A 27,993-nucleotide genomic window follows, 5' to 3' on the forward strand; every position below is an offset into this window, starting at 1 on the left:
TATCTTTCTATAAATACAAGCAATTAATCATTCTATATTATAACACACACTATATTAGATAGAATATACTAGGGAAAACAATTTACAACAAATACCTAATTGTGATTTTTTTTGGCTCATATTGCAAATTTGATATAATTGAAGGATGATAACTTTTATGTCATCTTGTTTAAAATGAGAAAAACATACATTAGAAAAGCAGAAATTGTAATGCTAAAAAAAATCTTGAACGTTTGCATAATGTGCAGAAAATATCTGCTGCTGCAAAATATATTAAACTGGTACTTTAACATATTTCAAATTTAAGAAATATTGCAACTTTTGAGATTTGTAAATTGCAGCAGGACATATTGCAATTTAATCTAATTTGAGATTTGCCCAACCCCACTTTCCCTTAAGTTAAATATGAACACATTGCTATGATGAAGTTTTATTCTGCTTAGTATTATTAGCATTTTACCACCCAGACTCTAAATGCCTCATGATTTAACATTTACTCCTTTTTTTCTTTCTGGTTTAAACAACAATCTCTACACTATATTAATGTTCAAACTAGACTTACAACCAAGTTTTGAAAGTTTGGGGAATTTTACCATGGCTGCTTTGACTGAGGAGGATGACTGACCTGCAGCAGCAGCAGACGAGCTGACAGCAACTTTTCCGAGCTATTCACTACAGGAGACCAGGTGGTGACTAGAAGCTTTAATTGTAATTTTCTAATTGCATATTGTTAATGGGGAAAAAAGAATGAAGAAAACAGCAACCAAAGCGCAAATGTGAAAGTGAACTGCTGATGTTAAACAAGTCTAAGTCTGGAAAGTCCCTAAAACACACTGTTTTAATTTATCTGAGGCGTTTCCTGGTAAATATGTGAATATATATTCCTATGCCACATAAATTTAGGCTTTTAAAATGTTATTTTAAAAAAAGAGAAAAAAAACGTCTTAAATTAGGGCGTAAACTTTTGTTTTTTTACTGTTTAGAGCTCGTTACTCAGCTAGTTCTCCCCTCCCAGCTGAGACAGAGAAAGTAAAACAGAGCCAGAGGTCAGCCGCTCGCGTGCATCATCCTCTCACACTGACTGTGTGTGTGCGCGTGCTGCTCCCACTCACCCACACCACCAGCGGAGACTCCATGAAAGTGGCCAACAACTCGGACAGAGTCACGTCCATGCTTGTTCCGATAGACAACGCTTACCGATCACCAACAAATCATCGATCCACCGGTCAATCGATATCCACAGCAGGCTCGCGCTGGGTCTCCACACAGGGCAGAACAAAGCCCCCGCGAGGCATCGATCCCCCCCTGCACGAGCTCTCTCCCACACCACTATTGTCTCGCGCTGTCCCGTTTCCCTAAACACTGAATTCAGGCTTAAAACACGTTTAAACTAATAAAAACTTATCGAAATACTTCCATGAACGCTCACGTGCACCCAGAAGTCAGTTCCGTTAATTCAGTAGGTAAATATCCAGTTTTTTTATCCAGCCGAGGGCGAAACACTTGATCCAAACTTCGCAGGACAGTTGTTCGCGTTGCCAAGGATACACGACTCGGAGCGTAAAGCGCTGAAGCCGCCGTAAAATTAGAATTTCAAAAGTAATCCAAGCAAAACAACAGAAAATAGCACCAAAGATGGGAGGAGAAAGAGTAAAATAGTTGTTTCCGCTGTTTGCGACATCCCAGCACGCCTCTGTACCTTTCAGCTCTCCCTCTCTCCATCAACCTGTCGGTGAAACCATCACAGCCAGGGAGCATTGACACACAGGAGGACTGACCAACCAGCGTGAGCTACAAGGACAGTTCCCGCCTCCTGACGAGAAATCAGCCAATTACAGAATAGAACTTCAGTAACGTTTCTCTGAGTCTGACGTCACCACTAAATGAGTCAACCGGCCAAAGAGTTTAAACAGGACAAGATATGAACCTCCGAGGGGAAAGTTAACGTCGAAAACGAACTTTATATACTTTATAATGGTAGAATATGATCATTTATGTGATTCAGAACGGGTCATCTTAATTTAAAAGATAAAAACAAGGTCAGAGATGACTTTTTCTTGCCCTTACTTTCTCTAGGATTGTCTTTGAGTGTCTTAACCAACTATATTTAGCAGAAAATCAAGACGTTGTGGGACAAATCTTTTTTATATGAGGGGCTAGAAATAAATAGACAACGAAGAAACAAATAGACATTACTAAGTAAAAACTTGCACAAATGTTACAGATTTTGGGGAAAATGTGTTGGCTAGTAAATAATGTTTATCAGTGTTTATTTAAACAAATTATTTATACAAACACAAACAGAGGTTAAATTAACTTTTATGTTATGCAGAAAGTGTAAGTTTGCAAACGTCTAAGGATATGCACATCCACTTTTCATCATTCTTAAATGTCTCAGACCTTTAAATCAAGAGATTTTAACAGAATTGCACATTTGGACTTTTATTTTTCATTTACAACCCCATTTCCAGAACAGTTGAGGTATGCGATCAATGTTGTTCAAGGCAGAATGTAATGATTTGCAATTTTCATAAACCCATATTTTATTCACGGTAGAACTAAAACATATCAGATATTATAATTTTTAATTTCATGAAAAATATTAACTCATTTTGAATTTGATTGCAGCAACACATCTCAAAAAAGTAGGGACATAGCATCAAAAAGCTGGAAAATTAAGTGGTAATGATAAAAAATAAACTGGAGGAGCATATTGCAATTAACAAGGTTAACTAGCAACAGGTCAGTAACTTAACTGGGTATAAAAGGAGCATTTTAGAAAGGCAGGGTCCATCAGAAGTAAAGATGGGCAGAGGTACATCAATCTTCAAAAATCTGCATCTAAAATTTTGGAACAATATCAAAAAATCTTCTTTCATATAAATTGTGAAGACTAAAAATCCCACCATCTGCACTACTTAATACCACCAAAAGATGCAGAGAATCTGAAGAAATCACAGTGCACAAAGGACGAGGTCAAAGGTCAGTGATGCTTGATATCCGAGATGCTGAGAGTGTTTTCAGTTCTCCATCGTCTGTCCGGCTTGTTTCTATTTCTACTCCTCAAATGTTTTAATCTTTCAGGGGAATTGTCCTTTAAACCATCACTGACATGTGTTATGGGTCATCCTCTTGTTCTGCTTTTATACTCTCTGGTCGCTCTTCAAACAGGTTGAAAAGGAAACCAAAGATCAGATCAAAGAGCACAAAAGGCTAAATGCAAAACAGCAACCAACGGCTGAACAACTTCCTTCAAATATTCACTGATTAAATGCTCAAGTTCTGATTAGAATAAATGTTTCAGGAGTTTTTAAGCTGATCTCAGTGAACTTTGATAGCAGTCATGCTGAGGAATAAATATTAGAGTGATTTGCATCTGTAAATTTGTTTATTTTCTAATGAAGACTGCTTACATCCAGACTGCACTTTATATTCAGTATGATCAAACAGGAAACCAGCTCTCTAAACAGTCCACACGTGCAGTCAGCCAAAAAGTTGTTGACTAAAGAACCCAGATAAAGTTTATATTTATTTATTAAATGGAAACTGAGTTTCTGTAAAAGCATTGAGCATTTGGGTAAAAAGTAAGAGTAAGAGAAAACATCATTGCAATAGATTTTTATTCCACTTAAAAAGAGCTCACGTGGCATCAATTCACTGGATATCAGCGCCATCTCGTGGCTTTCTTCTGTTAGTACATCTCTTACTAAAATGAAGATGTTCATCTGGTAATTGATGAGTGTAATACTGATTATTATTTAGAAGCATTTATATTATTAGTAAAATTAAATGATGCTCTTTAAAACAACGGCTACAGAAACAGAAGTCCTAGACACCGAATGGGGGGTAGATTTGTGTTTTTGAAAGAGAAAACCTTGCTTCTGTCCAGTTCTGTCCACTATTCCAAATGTTGTCAACATAAATGCAATTTAGTATGTGCCTGCAATTTTCCGTATCTGGAAATGAAAGTTGGATCAATTTTGGGTGTTTTGGACTTTTTATTGTTGCCATGGAATGAACTTTTTCTTAATATATAAATACTTGTGAACACTGGTGTGCTTTAAGGTAAATCCAGTTTGAATTTGTGCAAATGTATTTTTTTTTCTAAAGTAAAACAATATCTGAAGATATTTTAACACAATTTAAATAAGCTATTTTGCATGAATATGAATTATAATAAGAATTTGGGTGTGCCTTGACATCTTTATGTGATCTTTGGGGTTCTTGGGTTAAAACAGTTTGAAAACCACTACTGCAGATGTTGCTGCAGTTGAAAAATATGCTGAATTCCACCTGAACTTACAAAAATCATGCTCAATTACATTTAACTTGAAAAGAAATGGAGCTAAATTTAACTTAACATTCAAATATCATGCTCAATTCCACCAAAGCTTGAAAAATCTTGCTGTCAGGGGCCCTCCCTCTGACATCCTTTTGTACTAAGAATTTTATCCAACTGGGAAAATTTTACAATGGCCACCAAAAGGTATCGCTCATCTATGTAGGTATCAATTTCCTCCCTGATCTTCACAGGGCTCGAAGCAGCATCCTTAAATTCCAATACTGGCTTCAAGTTATGCCATTGGCCAATAATAATAATAATAATAATAATAATAATAACAATAATAATAATAATTATTATTATTATTACTCAACTCAACTCAACTCAAACTTTATTTATAAAGCACGTTTAAAACAACCGGGGTTGATCAAAGTGCTGTACAGATCAAAGCAGTGCAGATACAATACCAAGATACATAAACACAGTGCAAATATATATATATTAAAAGTTAAAAATTATTAATTAAAAAATAAAAATCATTATTATAGTTATTGTCATTGAGCTGAGTAGTGCTTGAGTTAAAAAGCTATGATTCAGTCTGTCACATCTATTGTAAATCCCTCAAATATAAACACATATTCACACTGTATTTATTGAAGTTTTGCATTAAAATAATGCGGTTTCATCTTCACTAACATTCTACAGCTTTTTAAAAAGAAAATTGCCATTAAGCAGACCTGGGTCTGTCTCCTCCCTCATCACTGCTGGCTGTGTCCAACCCTCTCACCCCTTCACCCCCAGGCACGTAAACATCCACGCTGGAGGACTACGGGAGAAAGTTGTGGTGAAACTTAGTCATATGATTAAATTGCATTATTATTATGGGGTGCAGGTGGCCTAGTGGGTTAAGGCGTGCCCCCATTTACGCGGACAGCCCGGGTTCAAATCTGGCCTGAGGCCCTTTACTGCATGTCTCTCCCCCGCTCTCGTCCCTGTTTCCGACTCTATCCACTGTTTTAAGACTAAGGTTTCAAGATTAATCACAAGCTTTAACGCGTTAATGTTAACAGCCCTAGTACAGTGCTGTGAAAAAAAAATTTCCCCCCTTTCTGATTCCTGAGTTTTTGCATATTTATCACACTTAAATGTTTTGGATCATTAAACACATTTTTATATAGACAACCCAAGTAAATACAAAAGGCAGTGTCTGAATGATTATTTCATTTTTTAAGAGGGGAAAAGAATCCAAACCTATCTGGCCCTGTATGAAAAAGTAATTGCTCCCTGAACCTAATAACTGGCTGTGCCACCCTCGGCAGCAATAACTGAAATCAAGCATTTATGATAACTGGTGATGAGTCTTTCTCATCCCTGTGGAGGAATTTTGGCCCACTCTTCTTTGCAGAATTGTTTTTAACTCAGCCATATTGGAAGGTTTTCCAGCAGGAACTGCCCGTTAAAGGTCACACCACAGCATCTCAATTGGATTTAAGTCCAGACTTTGACTTAGCCACTCTAAAACCTTAATTTTGTTTATTCTTGAGCCATTCAGAGGTGGACTTGCTGGTATGTTTTGGGTCATTATCCTGCTACATAACCCAAGAGGGCTTGAGCGTGAGGGCACGAACTGATGGCTGGACGTTGACCTTCAGGATTTTCTGGTAGAATTCATGGTTCCATCAATCAAGTGGTCCAGGTCCTGAAGCAGCAAAGAAGCCCCAGACCATCACACTGCCCCCACCGTGTTTGACTGTTGGCATGATGTCCTTTTTATCAAATGCTGTGTTATTTTCACTCCAGATGTAACGGGTCGCACACCAGTGTTATTTTTGACAGCACTTTTTAATTTAGTTTTAGTTTTAGTCTTTTGCCAAAAATATCTTTTAGTTTTAGTCATAATTTAGTCATCTAAATTGTTTTAGTTTTAGTCTAGTTTTAGTTGATGAAACTTCCCAACATTTTAGTCAAGAAATTTACAGTAAATTTAGTCGACTGATTGGTTCTCTCCCCAACTTACCCCGCCACCATGCAGCAAAAGCAGTTGTGATTAGATCTCCCCCCATATCTCATCCCACTTTTCCACGCAGCCAAAGTAGCTGTGATTGGATATATGCCTAACTTGCCCCTACTTTCTACATGACGAAATTAGGTCTGATTGGATAAAATCTCTGTCAAACATTTTTGTCTTGTTTTTATTTATTGACTAAAGTGTCAATTAATTTAGTTTTAGTTTTTGTCTATGTGCACTTGTCTTTATTACTTACTGTCTAGTTTTTGTTAGGGGAATAAAGGCTATTAACAAAAACTATAATGAAAATAATTAGTCAACAAAATAAACACTGCCGCACACCTTCCAAAAAGTTCAACTTTTGTCTCGTAAGTCCACAGAATATTTCTCCAAAAGTCTTGGGGATCATCAAGATGTTTTTTGGCAAATGTGAGACGAGCCTTTGTGTTCTTTTTTGTCAGCAGTGGTTTTGGCCTTGGAAAAATTCAACAAATGTGCTTACAAAAAGACAGCCAGTGTTTTTTATGAATCATCTATTTATTTCTTCATTGTGAATATTCATACAAAAAGCAGATTTTCTCAGGTGATGTCTCATAAACACAGAGTGATGTAAATTTTCTTTACATTCAATAATACAGTTAATTCCACTTAGCCCCCCCCCCCATCCTCCTGGGCCAATGGCAGGGAGACGAGGGAGGTGAAACCAGCCATCCTAGCGGTGCATTCTGGGTTGATAAATCTATTTCATTAATTAAAAATATATAAATGCTCTACCCAGTGATAATAACAGTGATACGGTGTCAGGTCTACATCAGCTCACAATAATAATACTTCACTGTCTTTAAAGACAGATGCACACATACAAACATCTGTTCACACAAACACACTAAATATATAATAATTCAGCAACACTTGCTCTCTAAAAACTACAACTCTCACGTTTTCACCCCCAGGAGTCGATTCTCCTCCACTGTGATCAGACGGGACAGGAAGAGTCAGCAGATACCATCGTCTGTCGAGTGTCAGTCAGAAAATATCAAGTGCTGTGTCCTTTTATTTTAGTGTTTATTCAAATTCATCACACTCACATGCAGTCCAGCTTCCTCTAAAGTCACGCTCAGGGTTAGAGAAACAAGTTGGTGTCTTACTGCTTTGTTTGAGGTATTAAATGTCACTGCACAGCTTCCAAATTTGTCATAAGCTTAGGGACATTGAAAAAGAGAACATCTGCAGGAACATCTGGCCATATTTAAAGGAACAGCCAACAATAGTCACAAACTTTTAGGTAGCTAAGATTCAAATTCTTTGCAAAAGATGAGGGCATTGCTTTCACACAGAAGTTAATCACAAACTTCTGCCTTTAATATAAAAAAGTGAATAAAAAACGTATAAGCAACGCTAGTTTAAACAACAAAGTGAAAAGGCGCTAACATTAGTTTTCATTGGCTAATAGGCTAATCAGATATGTTGCTCTAAAATGCAGTAATCCTGATGTCAACAGAGAAGATAACTCTGAAGGCACAAGTTTGTCATCTCAGCTGTGGTTATTGTGATTTTGAAACCAGAAGAATCGATGTTTGGACAAGAGGGTGAAACTGGACATGAATAAAACATTTGCTGCTTTAAAGTTAATATGTTTAGCACAAATGTCTATAGTTATATTCCTAATTTAAAGGTAATTAGGGGCCCTTAATAAAAAGAATAAAAAAACATTTTCTGCTTAAAAAGAAGACAGTATACAGTCAAACACAGGCCCTTGTTCTGTTTGTTCAAAAGACTGTTTTTCCCATTAACCATTCTGCAATTAAATTGTCAAAAGTGAGTTCAGTCCCAGTACCTTAGCCAGCCACAAGGGGGCGATTGAGGTATTTTAGCTGAATAATTCTGGGGCTGTTTAGTTATCTGTTACTGACTTTCATGCTGTGTCATGATTGGTGAAAAACCCTGCAAGAAACAGGTTTTTTAGGATTGTTTCTTAGTCTGGAAACCACCTAACAGAGAAAACCACAGTTTAAATCAACAATGAGCTGATAAGTCTGTGTTTATTATGCATTGTATTTGTTGATAATGGCTGGCAGTTGGATTTCTACAAAATGGATTTAACATTAAACCATTCTGGATAAAATTATTCATATTCATTATCAACCATGGGGAATTTAACAACCAGATATACTGGATGTACATAAACATATTTTTCCCTCTGCATATTTCTGAAGTTGATAATGTTCTGGGGGCCTGATGACAAGTTGTGGGGGGCCTGATGTGGCCCTCGGGCCACCAGATGATTGGGGAAATTATAAATTTGGGCAATTATAAATGGGCCATGGGCCACATTTGGCCTCCGGGCCATAGTTTGGACATCCCTGGTCTAGGAAGTAAACTACACAACTCTGCACACTCACTGTAAACACCCATGCATCACTCAAAATTTAGATTTAATCAATAAAATTAACTTATTGTCCAAGCAAAATGCAAAGTTTGGTGTTTTCATATAGAGCTCATAGGGATTGACTCACTTTTGGAGCCAGCCTCTAGTGGCTGTTTAAAGACTTGCACCTTTTGGATGAGCTTCATTCCTCATCCCTTCATAATGCTGCTTGCTTTTTTTAATGTTTTGTTTATACATCTTGCAACTTTAAACAAAGCAGACATGAGCCTCTGAGACTCCTCCCTGAGCGTGATCAGATAAAACATGGCTGCCTTGTGAGTATGATGAGCAGTATTTATTAAACAGAAGAGTCAGTCAGTGAGTCAAGCGTTCAGAAGGCAGTGGCTTCACGCCATAAATCAACAAATTCCTCTGTCCAGAGGATAGTCAGCATTAAAAGCACAATTACTGCATGTATGGTAAGTGGCTGTATGTGTTCTTTAGAGCTGTGAACATGTCAGCTTAGGCTGGCTACACACCAGATGACTTTCATATGTTTACAATTCAGCCAGACCTTGAGACCGCACACCTGCTGTTTGTAGGGATGCACGTTATTGGCATGAAATCAGTATGAGCAAATATTAGCTAGAAAACTAAATTATTTACATGAGAAAATTTCTGCTAATATGAAAAAACAATACATAGGCTGCAAAAATTTGGCAGTAGGTAGCGGCCTAAACCAACATTAAATATCAGTCTATATCAGCTGTAAATATTGGCCTATATCGGCTGTTAATATTGACCAGCCAGCTGTTGATATTGGCCATATCAGCTGTAAATATCAGCAGATATCCACTTAATATATTGGCCTTTACAGGCTGCAAGTATCAGCTGTAGATATCAGCCTATATCAGCCTAAATATGCTGCTTACATTGTTCTATTTTAGCTGTAAATATCGGCTTGGATCGACCTATATGGCCTATAGACGTTGGCCCAATGTACAACAGCATATCAGATGTGGGCAAAAATCCAATATTGTGTGTCCCTAGTTGTTTGCAGTAACCCAGCTTAAAATCTTCTTGTGTGTAGCCAGCCTTAGTGTTGATTTTAGTGTTTGTTTTTCACATTTACTCCTCATCTGGGGGTCTCATATTTAATCTACATTGTGCTTAGGACCAGTGACAGCCCAAGTTATTTCATAAAAAATTAAGAATACAAAATCAAATGTTTACACTGATTCTCAGCACTGCAAAAGTTAAAAATAATTTAAGTATTCGTATCATTATTGTTGAAATGATCGCAGGATGTGCCATGAATGAGGCCCAACATTTCTGAGAAGAAGAAGAAAAAGAGTAAAAACATAAAGATAAAAAATTCCAGGTCCATGTTTTGGTCACACTTCGAGATATGATGAGAAGAAAGAAAGAAAGAGAGAGAGAAACGTTTGAATAAAACCATGAAGGATCAGAGAGGTAACATCTGTTTGTTCATGTCAGTGCCTCCAGGTAGATACTTTCTGGACAATTCAGATGTTTGCTGAATGTTTAATTCCTGAAGTAGAGCAGAGTATTAGGGCCAATGTTTGAAAATACTTCTGTGAGATTTGTAAAATGTGATGAGAATGATGTTTTATTTATCGGTAAGACTGTAAAATCTATGCAGGAAAGGTATTCATTTAAACAAAACCAAGGCTCATTTTGGGAGGAAAAAGTCCTCAGAGTTAGTTTTATAATCATATTTATCAGAACAATGTCACAGTATTTATACAATGTTTTTGATTATAAATAAACCAGTGGGAGTTACAGAGTTGATATGGGATCGGCAGAGCCAGCGAGGGAGCACAGCGCTGTTTGCGTGTGCATGTCTGACCTGCGTGAATGTGGAGCCACAGCTATGCTGTGCTCTCTTGCTCTTCTACAACGTAATGCACTATGAAATAACAGACAGGGACATCTAATTCGCCTGCTGCAGAGTGTTTTATCTCAAGTCTTACTGCTTGTATCATACGTGTATTTTAAATATCTTAATGAGCGATAATGGTGTAGCTTTGAGCTTCCAGCTTTGATACCAAAGCAGCAAAGACAGAAGAATTAGGCGCCCAATCTCAGGTTATTTCTTGATGTCAGTTGTCAAAACTAGAGGCAAACTCCTGCTCACTTTCTTAATTTCATATTGGCAAGGTTTGAAATGTTACTGCAGTTTTGTAGAATTCAGACGATGTGCAGGACTTTGCCTGCAACTTTTGAAGGATTCATTCCTTTACTCAAAGCCTGTTATGAAAAAGATTTTTCTGTAATAGTTTTCCTTTCTATTTATCATTAAAATAAGTGATAAATAAGTGATTGTATTGTTATAGAGCTTGTGGTGTTGTAAAATTTCAAAGTGTTGAATATTTGTATAACCTAACCATGAGATTATTTCAGGGATTACAAATCTGTTTTTACATAAAAGTTCTAGTGTTATAACAGAATGTTGGATAAATAAAACAGAATAAAGTTTGTGGAAGAAGAAACAGAAGAGGATGAGGACCACTAAAAAAAAAACAATTTAAGACACCGTTTTTTCTTTGTGAGAAAAAAGTCAGAATTCTGACTTTAATATCAGAATTCTGGAAAAAAAACAACTGTGAATCAATTTTTTTTTTTGGTCAGTAGCACTAATCCTCTTCCATGGGGAGTTAACAAGTAAAAAGGCCATTTATTTACAGGAAAGTTATGTTTTAAAAAAAGGCATTGAGTAAGCATAATTCATCATGTTTGACAGTTGTTAAGTATTACACTAGACTGATTTTGGAAAAAGTTTAAGATATCTTAAATCAATCCTTTTTTAAGGAAAAGGGTATATTTGAAAATAGTATCTTACTAGACAGAGATAAATTTGACAACAAAATGCAGGCTTCCTTTCACAGAAGAGTTAATGTTGGAACACTTGAATATGTTTGGGATAAGTTGTAAAATTTCAATGTAATTCAGCAGTCAGATATAAAGATAAACTTGAATAACACGTTCTAGCTTTCTCCAAAATGTGGGTACAAGGGAGTTCATGTTTTAATGATTCTAGACATCAGGTTATATGGCATTCACACTAAATAAAGTATAAAAATAAAGCATATTCACAAAACTGGATGTTTGAGGCAGCGGATGGAGTGCACAGAACTAAAGTTCAGGACATTAAATAAAAACAGAATCCAGTTTAGACATTTTATGAAGGCAGCTTTCATCAAATTTCACAGTATAATTTTGTAAAAAATTAACAGTTAGGGAGCTCAGAATAATCTGCTATTTCCACATGGCTAACATCTGCAATGGTCCACCCACACACAGCAGTGTTTGGATTTGATGTTTTTTTTTCACTCAAATAGGGATGTGGTCACTATGGAGAGCAAGAAATTATGTTTTACTGCTCGTATGAACTGACCAGATTCACTGTGTATTCCTGTTAAGGTTAATTTGCTATTTTTTGACTGACACATGCTGAAGGGGCTCCACTGAAAACCAACTATGAACAGACTAGAATATTTCCATCAGCTTCTGGCATGTGCCGGAGATGAGGGGTGTGCTCTGTGGAAATACAAAGATTGACTTATAAGGCCAAGGATGCGTGGTGTCATATGACCTTGTAGTTTTCTGTAGAATTATGAAGTTATTTTTAATAGTACTAAGAGAAAATGGCAACTTTAAAGCCAACTTTTAAACATTTTTAAGCAAACGTGTCTTTAAATTGATTTAAAAGCTTTTATTATAATAATATGATCTCATTCTGTCTGATAAAATTGATGATCTTGTAACTATTTTTGTATTTTTGACTCTTATATCTGATGTTTTTTCATCCTGCAGTGGCCCTAATACTCTGTCAGACTTCTCTCAAAGCATTTCTGTTTCCAGTTTGTTAAAATCTCTAGAAGTGTGAACTTTAAAGTCTACTCTAAGTTTGGTCTGTGTTTGTAAGTGTGTGTAATGGTGTCTTATTCAGCGCAGCCAGGAGCAGGGCACCCACTGCGGCTCAGTGTCCAGTTTGTTGATGAGTCGTAGCAGCTCGTTGTAGGCTTTGTCCAGGTCTGTGTTCACAATGACGGCGTCAAACAGGTGACCACAGCTCTGCTCCATCTCTCGGGCTTTCTCAATGATGTCACGCAGCTCCTCGGGCTGCACACAACAAACACAAACATTTTATAGAGACAAACATTTAAGAGACGTAAACACCATCATATTTATTTATAGAGGAGGGTAAACAGACCTTAGGGTTCTTGTTGTCTTTAGCTAAAAGCGCTCGGAGTCTCTCCTGGGAGGGCGGAGCAATGAAGATGATGTACGGCTTCAGGTCTGAACTCCTCAGTACCTTCAGAGCCTGTGAACACAAGGGTTGTTTAGACGGCTGATTCTCAACTGGTGGGTCCAGACCCAAAAGCGGGTCGCAAAGCCGTTTCCAGTGGGTCGCGAATGCGTGCGAGGAAAGAAGATGGCAATGAGTCTACGATGTACAAAAGCCCTAAATCAGGGATGGGCAACTCTGGACCCCAAAGCCACATGATGTTTTGAGGGCCAAATTAAAACAAATCTTCGTACAATCTCAATTTAACAACCATAATGACTTTAAGCTTAACATAAGGAGGAAATCAGGAGCTTAAAACACCCTGATGTATGTTTTTAAAACTAAAATACAAGCATAAATTCTTAATTAATTAACTAAACACAGGATTCAAGCCAATTTAAGCTGCTATTTTCATGCAATGAACATAATTGGTAACTTTATTTTACTTCCAGTTATATTTGTTTTAACAAAAAACATGAACAGTGCCGTAAAATAGCATTCATCCCCTTGGCTGTTTTACCCTTTTACTGATTTTATTAATCAATCATTGTGAATATAATTTGGCGTTTTTGACAAATGAAACTCTTTAATGTTCAAGAGAAAACAAATTTCTACAAAGTCATATCAATTAAGTAAATCTTTGTATTAAGGTCAATACAGAGTAAATGTTAGTCTTTTTCTCAAGATTTTAACTCAAATTTTCTTCTTTGAGTCTGATAACAAAGCTGGTCCTTTCTTTTATTAAACAAATTTGAGTGGTTGAAAATTTGGAAGATGCCCCAAAGTCATTAGGTTTGGCATGATATCTATAAAGAATTGGCAAATATATTCAGGACAAACTTAACTTTTGAGTGGGAGCAACTCTTTATTGGAATCTTACTGTCATCTACAAATAAGAAAACTAAGTACTTGTTTGCAGTATTGAGTATTGCTGCCCAGAAGGCAATATCAAAAAAAAGGCTTAAGCCAGAAGATCCAACTATAGAAGACTGGTACAAAATAATTCATGAAATATATGTTATGGTACGTATCACCTTTTCATTGCGGCTTCAGAAGAATACATTTCAAGAGTTGTGGGAAAAATGGAAAATCTAAATCCTCATACATATCCTCAACTCATATTTGCTTTACAGACACCTGTATGAAGAGATTTTATTAGATAAGAGACACCCCATGTTCTAATGCTATAAAGTGTAATTATTATCATTTTTTCTTCTTTTTTACTTATTTTTTGTTTTAATTTGTTTTGGGGTTTTTTCCTTTTCTTGCTAATATTTCCCGCTTTTTTCTTCTCCATGTTAAAGAAAAAATTAAAAGAGGGATCATGCTGGAAGTCTTTTTGCTAGTCATTGTATCATTGTCTATTATATGTGATTCCAAATTTAAAAAAAAAAAAGAAAATTTGGGAGAATTCGGGTTGTGATTTCTCATAAGGCCGTGGTGGTGGGTCCTGATGCCTGACCAGTTTAGAACCACTGGTTTAGACAACACATCATTTTAGACTTACAATATGTTATGGGCTTAGATACCAGGTGAGTGCACTTCAGTACTGTGTCTATACTCTGCATTAACAACAAGACATCTGTGACAACCCGATATCAGAACTTACACAACCAACAGCCCATACCTCACTTCTGTTGGTATCCTTCATGCTGTGTGCTGCAAAGCCAGCGAGGAGAATGAACCAGGGCAAATAAACCACAAGCTAAAAGGCTAGCGGTGCCTCTTCAACAGCTTCTCTTTCTAATGTTGTCATAAACATGCTTAAAGGGACACAGTGATACATATTTGGCAATAAGTCGTGCTGGGTACTGCTTGAATTGAAATAACAACTTAACTCAAGCAAAAAGTCAAGACAGCAAAACTGCTTGAATTGGAATAACAACTTAACTCAAGCAAAAAGTCAAGACAGCAAGACAAGGGAGTCAAGATGTGTTGTACTTGGTTAGCTGAATTTTAGAGCGGGGTCATTTTTGTGAATGTTGAAAGCTGCTTCCTGTTACAGAGACTTCTTTTCCAATTCTATTCTTGTTCTGAAGACATAAAAAAGGCAGAATGGTTCCAAATAAAGAGCTGTTTGGTGACACCTACTGTATGCTTGTTAAATGCCACAAAATGTTAATTAAATCATCAAGTTTTTTGTGGCATGTAGCAAGTACACAGGCAAACCTCCATTTTTTTTGCTGATATATGTTACTACACTCCCATTAGACCACTATATTTGACGTCCACATAAACAGTGAAGTGTGAATCCCCAATCAGAATAATTCTAATCAGACTGAAGAATTATTACTCATGTAAACAGACTGAGTGAGTGTTTACATACCTGGGTGTGCAGACAGAGCACACAGATTTTTCCAGTGTTGATGACTTGTCTCACTGAGTCTGTACTCGTCCCATAAAGGTTCTTCTCAAACTCACCAGACTCAATCAACTTTCCTGCGGACCACATGAGAAGGTCGTGTTTCACTTTTAGTTCTAGATATAAATGTTCATACAAGGAAAAGAGTAAAAACAACGTCTATTTATGACTTTAATAAATCTCCAGGAAAGCGAAAGTGCCAGAAAATACGTGTTGTGACTGCAGGTGATAAATGTCTGTATTGAAATTTGGCTGAAAAAGTGGGGGCATTTTCTTGTTTTTATAAGTCTTGACTTTAAATGCAAGTTACTGCTCCCAACAGCAGAGGGAGCTGCTTCTCTGTACAGGAAGAGGAGCACTCATGATTTAGGTGAGCTGTCACTCACAGCTGCCCTACAGAGCAGTGGATCAGAAGTACAGAAGGTCAGGTTATCTGATAACTGAGTTATAATGCCAGTTTTAAGATAATGGTTATTGATGCAGCTTTTTATTTATATAGAATCATTATCTAAGGAAATTAACTAATGGATGATTTGCAAGATGCAGCTCTGTTTTCTGTCACATTATTTTCCAGGAAGTCTGTGAGCACCAATGCTGTTGCTACCAAGTAGCAGATCTTCAAGACTTAAACATTTAAAAAAGTATTTCATGTGAGCACACATCCTTACCATTTACTGACAAATACTGGTTGAAAGCGGCAATCTACTGTCTTTATTGTGTTTAATCTTAATGCTGCTAAGGTTAATTGTTTTAAAAAAATAACACATTTTATTAATAAAGTGCTTTTCATAAAATTTAAAGACACTGTACAATGCAGAAAAACGATACAGACACTGAACATCAAAATTAGATAAAGCCAACAAAAACAGACAGACACAAATGACAGAGCAACATCAGAACCACAAATTAAAAGCCTGTCTAAAAGGTGAGTTTTCAGCAGTGATTTAAATGTTGGTAAGTCTGTGCAGTTTTGAACATTTGTAGGAAGTGAGTTCCAGAGGGAGTGGGCAGCTATGGAGAAGGCTCTGTCCCCCCAGGTTTAGTGCTTGGTTCTTGATGGCGGGGAGAGCGAAGGGTACGGGTAGGAATGTGAAGGTGGAGGAGGTCAGTAAGATGGGTGAGGGCTTTTGATTTAGGACACAGGTGTCCAAACTTTTTCCTCTGAGGGCCATGTCCAGAAATATCTAAAGATTCCTGGGCCGCTTTAATAGCCACAAGGCGAGGTATATGTCATTGATTGAGTTAGAAGCAGGATAAAGGAGGAGCTGGGGTGGAGGAAGGTTGCAAGAGCAGCTTGCAGAGAGAGTGGCAGAGCGTGGCCAGGCAAGAGCAGCATGAGCACAGCTGGGGAGTAGCATGCTCAGAGCAAATAAGCTGGCCATCAGCTGATAAAGGGCTTGTATCGGATCAGCTCATGGGGCAGAGCTCAACTCCATGGCCTGTCTGTACTAAGAATTTTCTGTTGGCCAATCAAATTGGACTGCGGGCAACATTTTGCCCCAGGCCATAGTTTGGACACCCCTGGTTTAGGCCTTTATAGGTGAAGAGGAGGATCTCAAATTGAATACGAAAGGGGATGGGGAGCCAGTGGAGTTCTTCTAGGACAGGGGTGATGTGGTCACAGGTTTGGGTGCTGTGGAGTTCTGAATGTACTGGAGTTTAAAGAGGACTTTGGAAGATGTACCATATAGAGTGGTGTTGCAGTAGTCTAGTTGGGATGTGATAAATGTATGGATTTAAGTTTCTGCTGCAGGAAAGAAGAGTAGAGGACGGATGCGAGCTATGTTTTTTAAGTGGAAGAAGGCAGTTTTGGTTTAACATGCTATTGAAATGAGAGTTGGGGGTCAAAAACAATTACAAGATTGTCACTATCAGATTTATTTTTCATATTTTTATTTTTTCATCATGAGTGGAATTCAAATTCTAGAATTCCACTAGTGATCAAGTTTAAGTACGAGGTCTGTCGCAAGGCGTCCCCCAAGGTTTGGTGTCTGGTCTTCTCCTTTTCATCACCTATTATCCCTCGGCCATTTCATACATCACCACGGTCTCAGTTTTAATTGTTATGCAGATGACATTCAACTTTACATCTCCACCACCTCCATCACCATAGACACAACTGCCTCAGTGCCATTAAACAACAACTTTCTCTCACTTAACTACAGTACATCTGAAATCATAGTCATTGTCCCCAAATCCCTCACCAAATCTGCCCCAGACTTGAGCCTACATATTGACACATCCACCTTATCCCCCTCCCCTCAGATTCGCAAAGAGATCCCACAAAAAATCATCATTTTAATCTGTAAGGTCTTTACCTGCAGCCAGTTCTGCCTCAAACGTCTGACGAGAAACAAAGTGGTAATCTCGACCACTCAACTCACCATCTCTGCGATTCCGCGTGGTGTCTATGACACAAACACATACACACATACAAAGTTAAATGTTTAAATTAGCATGTAAAAGCACTTCTAAATCCATTTATGATGCTTGTGAGGTGAAGTCTCACGAGGCACGGCTCCAGCGAAGCGCTCTGGTTGGTTGTTGAGGAGTCTCTGTCTGAGATCTGCCTGTCCGCAGCTGGTTGGACCAATCAGAGCGATTGGTCGTTTTCTATTGGCTGGCTGGTGGTACAACGCCATCTCTTCATACGTGAGAATCTCCTCGTTATCAACATCTGAAAGAAACCCATTAAAACTTTTATTAAAGGATAAAACAAGGATGGTGTAGAGCAGTGATTCCCAACCTGTGGGCCGTGGCCCCCTGGTGGGCCGCGAAGGCATTCCAAGTGGGCCGCCAAATCACTTCCAAAGTAGTATGATTTTTTTTCTAAGGGGGAGGTGTGTAATTATATAAAAATAAAAATATAAGAAGAGTGTTTTAAATGTTAAAGCTCAAGCTCAGTTACGTTTAAAAGGAGATTAAAAATGTTCAAATATTCTTTTCATTATTTTGTTTGGTTTTCCTTCAAGTATTACACATGTGACAAGCAAATGAGAGATAGGAACTTATGTTGTTATGTAGAGGTTATTGTGTGGACAGCTCCTTGAAAACTGTAATAGTGAAGGTGTTGCAACATGTTACAGATGCTGTGTTAGCGACTGTGGAGCTTCCAACATGTTTTTCCTTTATTCAGTTCAGTCCTTTATGTTCAATCTTCAATAAAAAAAGTGTTCTGAGAACGCATTATATGGCCTCCATATTTATGGGGTTGGAGGTGGGCCGCGAAAACTTTTGAGACTTAAAAGTGGGCCCTGAGTTGGAAAAGGTTGGGAACCACTGGTGTAGAGGAAACTGCGAGGAAAAGAGGACTGGAAGAGATGAGGAAATGAAAAGTTGGAATTTACAGAAACAAAATATTACAACCAACAGACATTTGGAAGATCAATTAAACAAGATAAAACATAAATTCAGTTCAAAACCACTTAGTCTTGTCTTCTACAAATACATTTTTCAATCAGACTTCAAATTAAATGATGATTGTTATTTATTTTTCATTACACACTAAGCATTATTCTGTGTTAATTTTAAAGCTTTAAAATTGTAGGAATATTAGATGTCTCTCCTACTTTGAAACTCTCCAAATGATTATTATTGTTGCTTATGCAAAAGTGAATTTAGTTAAAAGGCTTCAGCAAATAAAAATGTGAATGACACTAAAATAAAAACTATAAAGATGATAAAGCATGATTTATTTATTTGCATACTGAAGTTTTTTTTTTAGTTTGAACAGAAAGTCTAAGGGATCATACCATCATTTCTGTGAGCATTATAGAGCAGTTTCTTCCTCTTCCTCTTGTTCTTCTTTGCACACCACAGCTTCCCTGTAAATAAACAGACCAGTTTAAACACAATGAACAAATCTATGTCAAATAGAAAAACACATTTTTCTCACATGTGAATATACATTGATGCAGACACACAAAATGACGGCTTGTCTTCCATGACCAAAACATACTAATACTGCACCTAAAATGAGCATGTAAACTAGATGGACATACAGCATTACTTAAACAATAACTCCAAAAGTATAAAAGAGATGTGTGACAGATTTATGCCACTAATACAAGCAGCTCCGTCTCCCAAACAACTATCACTGGGCTTAATCCATCACTGTAAAAACTTTATGTCCATTTACTACTTAGTAATATACATCCAATGGCACACTCAACCTTATAAGAAATAAAGCACAAAGAATAAATCAAATGATTTATTTCATGGAAGAAAAGCTTGTAAATTTGGACTTTTGATGGTTTAAAATGTTCTGAAAGTCATCTTATGTGAAAATAAAACACAAAATAAACTGCCTGCCCTATTAAAACATCACTTTAGTCCTACTGGACATTCATTCAATTATTAAATAAACCAGAAAGTGCTGCAATGGTTAGTCTAATTATTGATCAGTTGATTTTAAAACTAATAAAAAAATATTAAAAAATAGCTGTGTCCTCAGCTGATACAGAATCATCTGTTTTTTATTAATTTTTATATCACACCATGAAGAACAACTGACGTTCAATAAAGACAGAAAAATGGCATGAGCTTGCAGTTCATGAGCCTGGAGCAGCCTTTTTTATTGTTATCGTCTGATAGTTTACAATCTACAGCAACTGATCCGGCAAACTACCAACTGATAAATTGTTCGTAATAATGTTATAACACCACCCAAAGAGTAATTATTTTTAATATGAGTGACATACATTTTATGTTTAAATAAAACTAACAATAGCTATTCTCAGTCATGAGCAGAGGTCCTGTTAATTGAATATTCTCCGTTATTGACAGATTATTTAGAGAGATGATGGAGAATTTTGAAGGCTGTCTGTCATTTTGAGGGACTGGAATGATGAGGATGAACCTGCGTTTCAGCGCACGCAGAACCGTTACCATTTTGCACACATGGACTATAAAGGAGGTTATTTAATCCATTAAAAAATCTCTATCACAGACTTCGACACCATAGATAAGTAAAAGCGTGTCGGTCTCCGTGCTGACAGCACTGAGACGCTGCTGGAGGTGTTTTAGTACGTCACAGAGAGATACAGGTGGGGTGCAGATTGTTAAGTGATGAGTATGTAGCACAAACTGAAGACATGGTCTCATAAACAGTAGCTCTAATTTTAGATAGAAGAAATACTTTTTCTCATGATAAATTTTCCGAACATGTGTGCGACCACTGAAAAGAATCATCAGCACACAAGGCTGAGCAGTTACACAGCGATTTATAGGAAATAGCATTCTGTTTATATACTATTCACCTAATCAGATAAAGAATGGCAGCCTCCTGCAGAGTAAACATGATGATGAGAGCAGCTGGTGAGCACTCTAAAGTATTTATGAGATCATACAGTAAACTTTAGATCAGAAGTCTGGCTTAATTCATAATGCTTAACATAAATAAAGTTCATTTCATTTGTTTTTTAGAACTATTATTAACATAGGAGTTAAAAAATTATGATTAACCTTAATAAATCTGTTATATTACCATTAATATAGGAGTTAAATCAGTCCAACATTGTTGCATGCATGTTTGCAGATGGAGCCTGTGCTGGTGGAGGTGGATGTGATTGTCACATAATGTTGTCCTTTCTTGTTTCATTATTATAATTCAGTGTGCGGTAATGATAAGTAATCCTGTGGAGCAGACAAAAATGCACATGGGCTCCACAGTGCTACCTTTTAACAACTTGCTATAGGCTATGGTTGTGAAACTACAACATCCTGACATTAAAAATATTCTTCAAACTGCAAGTGATATCTTAAATGGTGTAATTCATAGTTGCTTGCTTGAAGACAGGGATCATGCTCAACTCTCACTGCGTAAAAAATGACAAGGAGTAAATGTTGTGCTGCTGTGTTCATCTTTCTCTCAGTGCCATTTAAAATGCATAACTTTAAAGATTGTTCTTTAAATATTAGTTGGGAAAGGGTGCTTGATTAATTGAACACTACTAATAAAGTCACATTAAATTATATTTTATTACAGATGTTGAAAAGAAAATTATAACGATGGATTGTAAAATGGAATGACAGAAACAAAATGTCCAGCGCAACCTGAAGTTATACTAAGGACAGCAGAGGAACTTACCAGACTTTTCAGGCTCCTTGTCTTCTTCTATCGTTTGTTTCATGGCTTCTCTTTGCTGCTGGAAACTTTTCCCTGTAAAAAAAAACATAAAACAAATATATTTACTCAACAGTCAACAAATACTTGTACAAAACACCACTAACAGACACATATAATAAAAAAATGGGATGCATGACTATCAGCATGAGATCGGTACTGTCAGATAAAAAAATCTCTGCTGTTTTTTTTTTTTTTAGAACTAATCAATCGTGTGTAAATATTGGTCCATATTTGCTGTAAATCTCAGCCATAAGTTTGAGTAGTTTTAGAGCCTCTGTTAGCTGAAGTCTTTTTCTTTTGTTCATTCTCATGCCTTAAACTTTGAAGTGTGTTGTCAGAACTCAAGTTTAAGTTTTCCTCTACATTTATACATCAGTACTGACACCAGCATTGGCTGCTATTAATTTGTAAATATACACCATATAGTATGATATTAGTAAAAGTCCCTATTCCCTATTCAATCCCAATTCACCCCTTGCCCCTACCATTTTGCTCTAACTCTAAATTTTCGCACGTTCACGTCTAGTAATAGGGTGAGTCAGTGTTATGGGGAAACACCCAGAATGCCTTGCAAATCACCTGCAAGATTTAAAAATATCGTCAAGTCTGATATCATAATTTAATGTTTAAATTCACTGTGGTCATTTTGATTTAAAACAAGTATTGTAAATAATCGCTGGTATTAGAAATATCTGACACTGTTGTCAAATCTGTTTACATAAGGGGAAGATTTTCACCACTATCCCTTGTAACTGTTTCAAGAGACAAGAGGGCACTTGAAATTGAGAGGTAGGGGTAAAACTTAAGATGGGACTGAGCCTAAGAGGTACCTGGTACAAGTCCAGCAAGCGGCTGGTTGTCCTCGTCTCCGTCTCTATACGCCTGCCACCAGTTGGGGTCTGACTGGCTAATGATGTGAAGGATATCTCCTTTCTGGAAAGATAAACCAAGCTCTCTACATGGCACGTAGGGGTCATCTGATGGGTCATAGTCAAAATGTGCCTTTACATGAACCTAAAGGGGGAAAGAAAGAGTAAAACACGAGTAAATAAACATGCAAATACATTTTCAGACTATTCACGTACTTTAAATTGCAAAATGTTTACATCTCAGAACTCACCACGTTCTCTTTCACAGGTGGAGGTTTGGTCTGGGTGCTGGGAATAAGCACAAAGGTCAGGAGGCCGTGCATGTCCGCCTAAGCACACGAACACAGACAGACACAAAAAACATATTTACAAAAATACAAAAAGAGAGAAAGACACTCATTATCAGACTGGAAGTGACTAAGAAGAATGCAATAAATAAATAGTAAATCCAAACAAAAATCAGTGAAAGAAGATACCAAGTAGATATGAAATGGTTTGGCTCATTTTAAATATAAGAATGGCTTTAAGGTGCACAAAAACTGTAATAGAACTAAAACACTACTGATGAAATACTAACATTTTTCTAAAATTGTTATGCTGTTCAAGTCACTTCCTTGTAACTTTGCAGGATTTTGTCTGCAAATTTCTGGGAGTTAAATGGCTTTCTGTGTTTCTGTGATCTAAAAATAGGCATGGACATTATTCCCGTTCATACTAGTATGATGTCTAAAATCCTGGTGTCATGAAAACCCCAATTTGTCAGTGGATTTACTTACAAGAATGTCAAAGACCTGGTTGACATCTTTCCCTCTGATTTCAATCCCATTGATCTCCAATATTTCATCTCCTTCTGATAAAAGTCCACTCCGCTCTGCTGCTCCTCCTCTAACGATGCGACTTATCACCACACTGTCCATCTCATTACGAACAGTCGCCCCCTGCAGGACACACACAGAAAGGCAAAGAAAGGCATAAACTTGAAAAGCCATAAATTTTTTAACGTTATTAAGGACTGCTTTATTTGCTTTCAATTAACATTAAGACACCAGCAGTTTATTTCAGCTCAGTCGTACATCTTTTGTCCTGCAGTGTAAAGGGGGACACAAGGCCTGATCACAGTCTGCAAGCAGCTTACTACCATTCAGATGAACTCCAAGTATAATTATATTTTATTGTGTAAAATAAACAATAACATCAGGCACATAAGATCAGAGCCAGGAGTTGATTCTCCAACTTCAGGGCAATTTTTCTGCTATTGTGAGTATTAAAAATACATCGCATTCCAAATTATTATGCAAATTTGATTTTAGTGCCATAAACATTCAATTTTTTTGTTTTTCAATCAAACTCATGGATGCTATTGTGTCTCAGGGCTCTTTGGATCATGGAAATCAATCTCCACCTGTGATCATTAATTTGCGAGGTGAGCCCAATTAAAGGAAAACTACTTAAGAAGGGCGTTCCACATTATTAGGCAGGCCACAGGTTTCACCAATATCGAAAGAAAAAGGATATATTTACTGCTGAAAAGCCTCAAATAGTGCAATGCCTTGGAAAAGGTATGAAAATGTTAGATATTTCACGAAAACTTAAGCATGGTCATCATACTGTGAAGAAATTTGTGGCTGATTCAGATCACAGACGGGCTCGTGCAGATTAAGACATAATGAGGAAGGTTTCTGCCAGACAAATTCATGAGATTAAGAGAGCAGCTGCTAAAATGCCATTACAAAGCAGCAAACAGGTATTTGAAGCTGCTGGTGTCACTGGAGTCCTACCAACCTCAAGGTGTAGGATCCTCCAGAGGCTTGCAGGCATGCATAAACCTACTATTCAGCCACCCCTAACCAATGCTCACAAGCAGAAACGGTTGTATATTTATGAGCCATGTATTTGTCCACAGTCCACCATATCTTTAGGAAATGTTATGAATCTCCATTGAGTCCAAATATCCCCAATTTAAGTGGATACTAGTCTCTTTTCCTCCGTTTTCAACCGCTTCCCATTAAGCAGCCAGCAGTGTTTCATTCCCTTTTGCCACTCAGCCCGACTGAGCAGTCACGCTTTAAGTGTCGTCAGAGCATACCCTCTATTACAAAAATTGCAAAAACAGTTTGAAGCTCTGCAGCCCATGGAGAAATCTGGCTTTACTCAAAAGGATGACATTCCAAAAGGAATAGTGACCCTGTTATCAGACATATAAATAATGTCACATCTCCTTCTTATCGAACCAGGAAGCCAACCAATGCCTCCCTCAGCAGCCAAGATGGGAGAGAATTTAAATACCCAGAAAACAAAGAACAGCTCTAAAAGTGTGAGCACATAATTTACAACTTTGTTGTAAATTGTGCATTTGTGCAATTGTGCATTTTAAACAACTCACTCATACAGGGAGAGCATATGAACAATCCTTCAGTGCATTTGGCTTTTTGCACAACAGTTGAATTTTTTAAGTTTGTGTTTTCCTGCTGTTCTGAAATAGTGATGCCAAAACTAAGCTACATACCAACACTGACATTTGTGTTCTTCACATTTCTAATCATCACTGGAGAAAAAAATTAATTTGCCTATGATCTGAACACGTATCCAGTTAGTAAAGAGATATTAAAACAAACTACATAATATTTTAAAGAGTCTTCTCTGTGTGAACTTCATCTACTCAAAATCTCCAAATATCTGAGTGTTTAAAGTTTTAATGTAATCGAACCTGACTGCTGGAGGAAACTGGAGCACCTGAGAGTGTGTGGAAGTGTGTGATGTTGTGTGAATGTGTGTTACCAGTGGTATGTCCTGGGCCTTCTCTATGCGAACGATCTTGACAGTCTCTCCTCCCCACTGGGTCAGAGTCTCTCCTTGGGCGGGCAGTGGCTCAGGCTGCATCTCCCTCTCTGCTATGCTGTCATGAGCCAGGAGCAAGGACTAAAAAAACACACACACACCAGTCACCACAGGAGTTCTTTGTTTATTTGCTCCAACACTTTAACGTGTGTGTGTTTTTCTACCTGGATGTGTGTGTCTGACAGCAGGCTTTGAAGTTCGAGTCCCTCTTTGTTCTGAGCCGGCTGGATGAGGTTTCTGACCTGTAACCATGGCAACATGAGCATCATCAACATCATTATGACATTTATCACTATAGATATCAATTATATATATATCAATTCCCCCATTTAAATCCTCCATTGACATTTCAGAAGATCCTTACATCAACCTGAACACTCATGGAAACAGTGTGGAAATGCATGAATATCTGACTCCTTTAAACTTGACTATGCTTCATTAAATCTTAGCCAATAAAAGAGAAATTGAAAATACAGAAACATGGTATCAATGGTGAATTAGTTTATATCCATAAAAATAGTCTTCTTCTTTGTTATGTTGATATTTCAATCAGCTTTCCCCACCTCATTAGGACAACAAAGAAAACATTTGTTGAATTGGATATGAACCCGAGTGTTTCACTCTCTGAAGCCAAATGCAGGGCAGGGGGTGGAGAGGCCAACAGAGAGCAGAAATGATGTGCCTCTCTTTAATGAGATTCCTCTAAAATGAGCCATGAATAGATCTGACAGCTTGCCAACAACACAAAGCCAGACAAATGATTAAAGCTCTGATTGTCCAGGATTCTTGGATGTCGGCTTCAACTGAACGGGTCGGGGTCAACATTTTATCATTGCACTCTACAGAGGTAGAATTATATCCGCTGTTGAAATAAAAAACAACAACAAATGCCTCCTTAACCCAATAATGGTGAAAGTTTATTGCCGTTCTTTATCGTTAATGACATGAAACAGAGCTGCTCTGTCTCCAACCTCATTATGACACCCGCTGACCTCAGCTGAGGCTGCATAAGAGTGCTGGGAGAAAGCATTTGCCCAAATTCTGATTTCTTCTTTTTCCATATTTGTCACACTTAAATATTTCAGATCATCAAACTAATTTTAATATTAGACAAATATAACCCCAGTGAATAAAAAATGCAGTTTAAAGTCCCTGTAAAGTGATAAAAATCTGTAGGTTTCTTCCATGACAGGCCATATTGATGATCATGTTGATTTTATTTGCATTTTATTAATTCAGGATCAACTACCCTCCTGCTGCTGATCAGCTGTTGATACCTAATCACTTAATATTTGGGGACACATTTTACTCAAAAATTGTGTAATTTATAATACATACAGCTATCTAATACTGATATATGATCAGTTACAAGGGAAGAAGCTGAGCTAGCACATCAAGTGCGTTGCTTCAAAGCTTAAGTTGGCCACCCAAACCTTGCATCAGTCATTTATGGGGATGAGATTGGAAACTTGCACCTTCTTCCAACAGAGCTCAGCTGGCACCACTGTATTCGCGTCCAAACAGACACTACTGGGATTGCCCCTACACAAGCTATTCAACACCGTTTCCTCCTCGAACAAAAGCATGTCTCTATACCAGCCACCTCTGTCTCAATTGTCAGAGTTTATTCAACTGCAGAGGAAATAAGCTGCAACTACATGAGCATTTTTGTGTGCTGAAACAAGCCGTTCTCAGATTTTCTCCTCATGACCTCATGTGGGGAGTTAGCACCGCCCCCAGGTTTGGTTGGCCCTCCCCGCTTGGATGAAAGCTCTGCCCTTCTCTCCTGATCTTCTTCTCAGCTGCCAGCTGAGATGCTGGATAGCTCAGTAGGTGACCCTGCTAACTTTGGTCTGGGAGATTGACGGTTCAAATCCCAGTGAGTGCATAATCCAAGAACAGTTCAGACCTTTGGGCATGGTCCTTAACTTTTAAGGTTAAAAGTCTGCTGCCAGGTCGCCGGTAGTCAAGTGGTTAAGGCACACACCATGTACACGGGCAGCCCAGGTTCAAATCCAGCCTGCGGCCCTTTGCTGCATGTCTCTCCACTGTTTCTGAGTCTATGCACTGTCCTGCTCTATCCAATAAAGGCACGAAAAGGCCCAAAAATCTTGAAAATCTTAAAAAAAAAAAAAAAAAGAAAGAAAAAGTCTGCTGAGTAACACTGTAACGTCAGGAGTGCCACATCCATTTCCTGAGAGGGGTGTGGTCAGGGGTGGAGTCAGACAGCTCAGTAACATTTAAAGCTACAGACACAAAAACGGCTCGTTCTGAGCAGGTCTGAAAATCATGGCCCAAAAACCGTGATTTGATTGTAATATAAGAGGAGTTTTAGAGAATTTTTTGGGGGGAGAAGAGAGTCTCTTCCAGAGGCCAATGCCATAGTGCAGTGATAATCCCCTGGAGGCCTGTGTGCCACATCAGGCCTCCCACAGCTCTCCATCCAGCCCCCAGAGGATTATCAAATCCAGAAAATTTAAGCGTGCAAAAACATGGCATGCTTTTGTTAAACTTTTTTCTTACAGTTCATATAAACTGTCAACCTAGCAGCTCATCAGACAAGAAGCACACTAGTATTTCTGTATTTTAGCATGGTAAACACTTACCATTGTTTTCTTGATTAAAGTTGCAGTTTTTTGCATTAATTTTCCACATAAGGCTCTTTCAGAGTTCAATTTCCCCCTCTAAGAAACTTCACAGATTATCTGTGTCCTTCATATGTTTTTGGCCAATCACGACACAGCATATCAGCAATAAACTCGGTGATAGAAATCCAAATGGCTCCAGAAATGTGTCGCTAAAATATCTAAATTGCCCCCTTGTAACT

The 27,993-nt window shown here is 37.6% G+C and overlaps 2 protein-coding genes across 3 annotated transcripts in view; both read right to left on the minus strand.

Moving 5' to 3' along the window:
- The window catches only part of ccdc88c (coiled-coil domain containing 88C), an 84,433-nt gene extending 82,735 nt beyond the window's left edge, over nt 1–1,698 (minus strand). For both annotated transcript variants that reach the window (XM_041812474.1, XM_041812475.1), the window contains exon 1: nt 1,113–1,698. In XM_041812474.1, the coding sequence (XP_041668408.1) occupies nt 1,113–1,172 (60 nt within the window). In that variant the 5' untranslated portion in view covers nt 1,173–1,698. The remainder of the gene's footprint in view (nt 1–1,112) is intronic.
- Nucleotides 1,699–6,831: 5,133 nt separating this feature from the next.
- pals1a (protein associated with LIN7 1, MAGUK family member a) overlaps nt 6,832–27,993 on the minus strand; it is a 51,199-nt gene continuing 30,037 nt past the window's right edge. Inside the window, exons 6-17 of the mRNA XM_041812259.1 lie at nt 25,331–25,408; nt 25,107–25,247; nt 23,105–23,266; nt 22,580–22,657; nt 22,290–22,473; nt 21,421–21,492; nt 19,085–19,156; nt 17,842–18,009; nt 17,651–17,740; nt 15,297–15,409; nt 12,896–13,006; nt 6,832–12,804 (exon numbers count right to left, since the gene is read on the minus strand). Coding sequence (XP_041668193.1) covers nt 12,628–12,804; nt 12,896–13,006; nt 15,297–15,409; nt 17,651–17,740; nt 17,842–18,009; nt 19,085–19,156; nt 21,421–21,492; nt 22,290–22,473; nt 22,580–22,657; nt 23,105–23,266; nt 25,107–25,247; nt 25,331–25,408 — 1,446 coding nt within the window. The 3' untranslated portion in view covers nt 6,832–12,627. The remainder of the gene's footprint in view (nt 12,805–12,895; nt 13,007–15,296; nt 15,410–17,650; nt 17,741–17,841; nt 18,010–19,084; nt 19,157–21,420; nt 21,493–22,289; nt 22,474–22,579; nt 22,658–23,104; nt 23,267–25,106; nt 25,248–25,330; nt 25,409–27,993) is intronic.

This window comes from Cheilinus undulatus, linkage group 18, assembly GCF_018320785.1.
Source record: "Cheilinus undulatus linkage group 18, ASM1832078v1, whole genome shotgun sequence".
Taxonomy (NCBI): domain Eukaryota; kingdom Metazoa; phylum Chordata; class Actinopteri; order Labriformes; family Labridae; genus Cheilinus; species Cheilinus undulatus.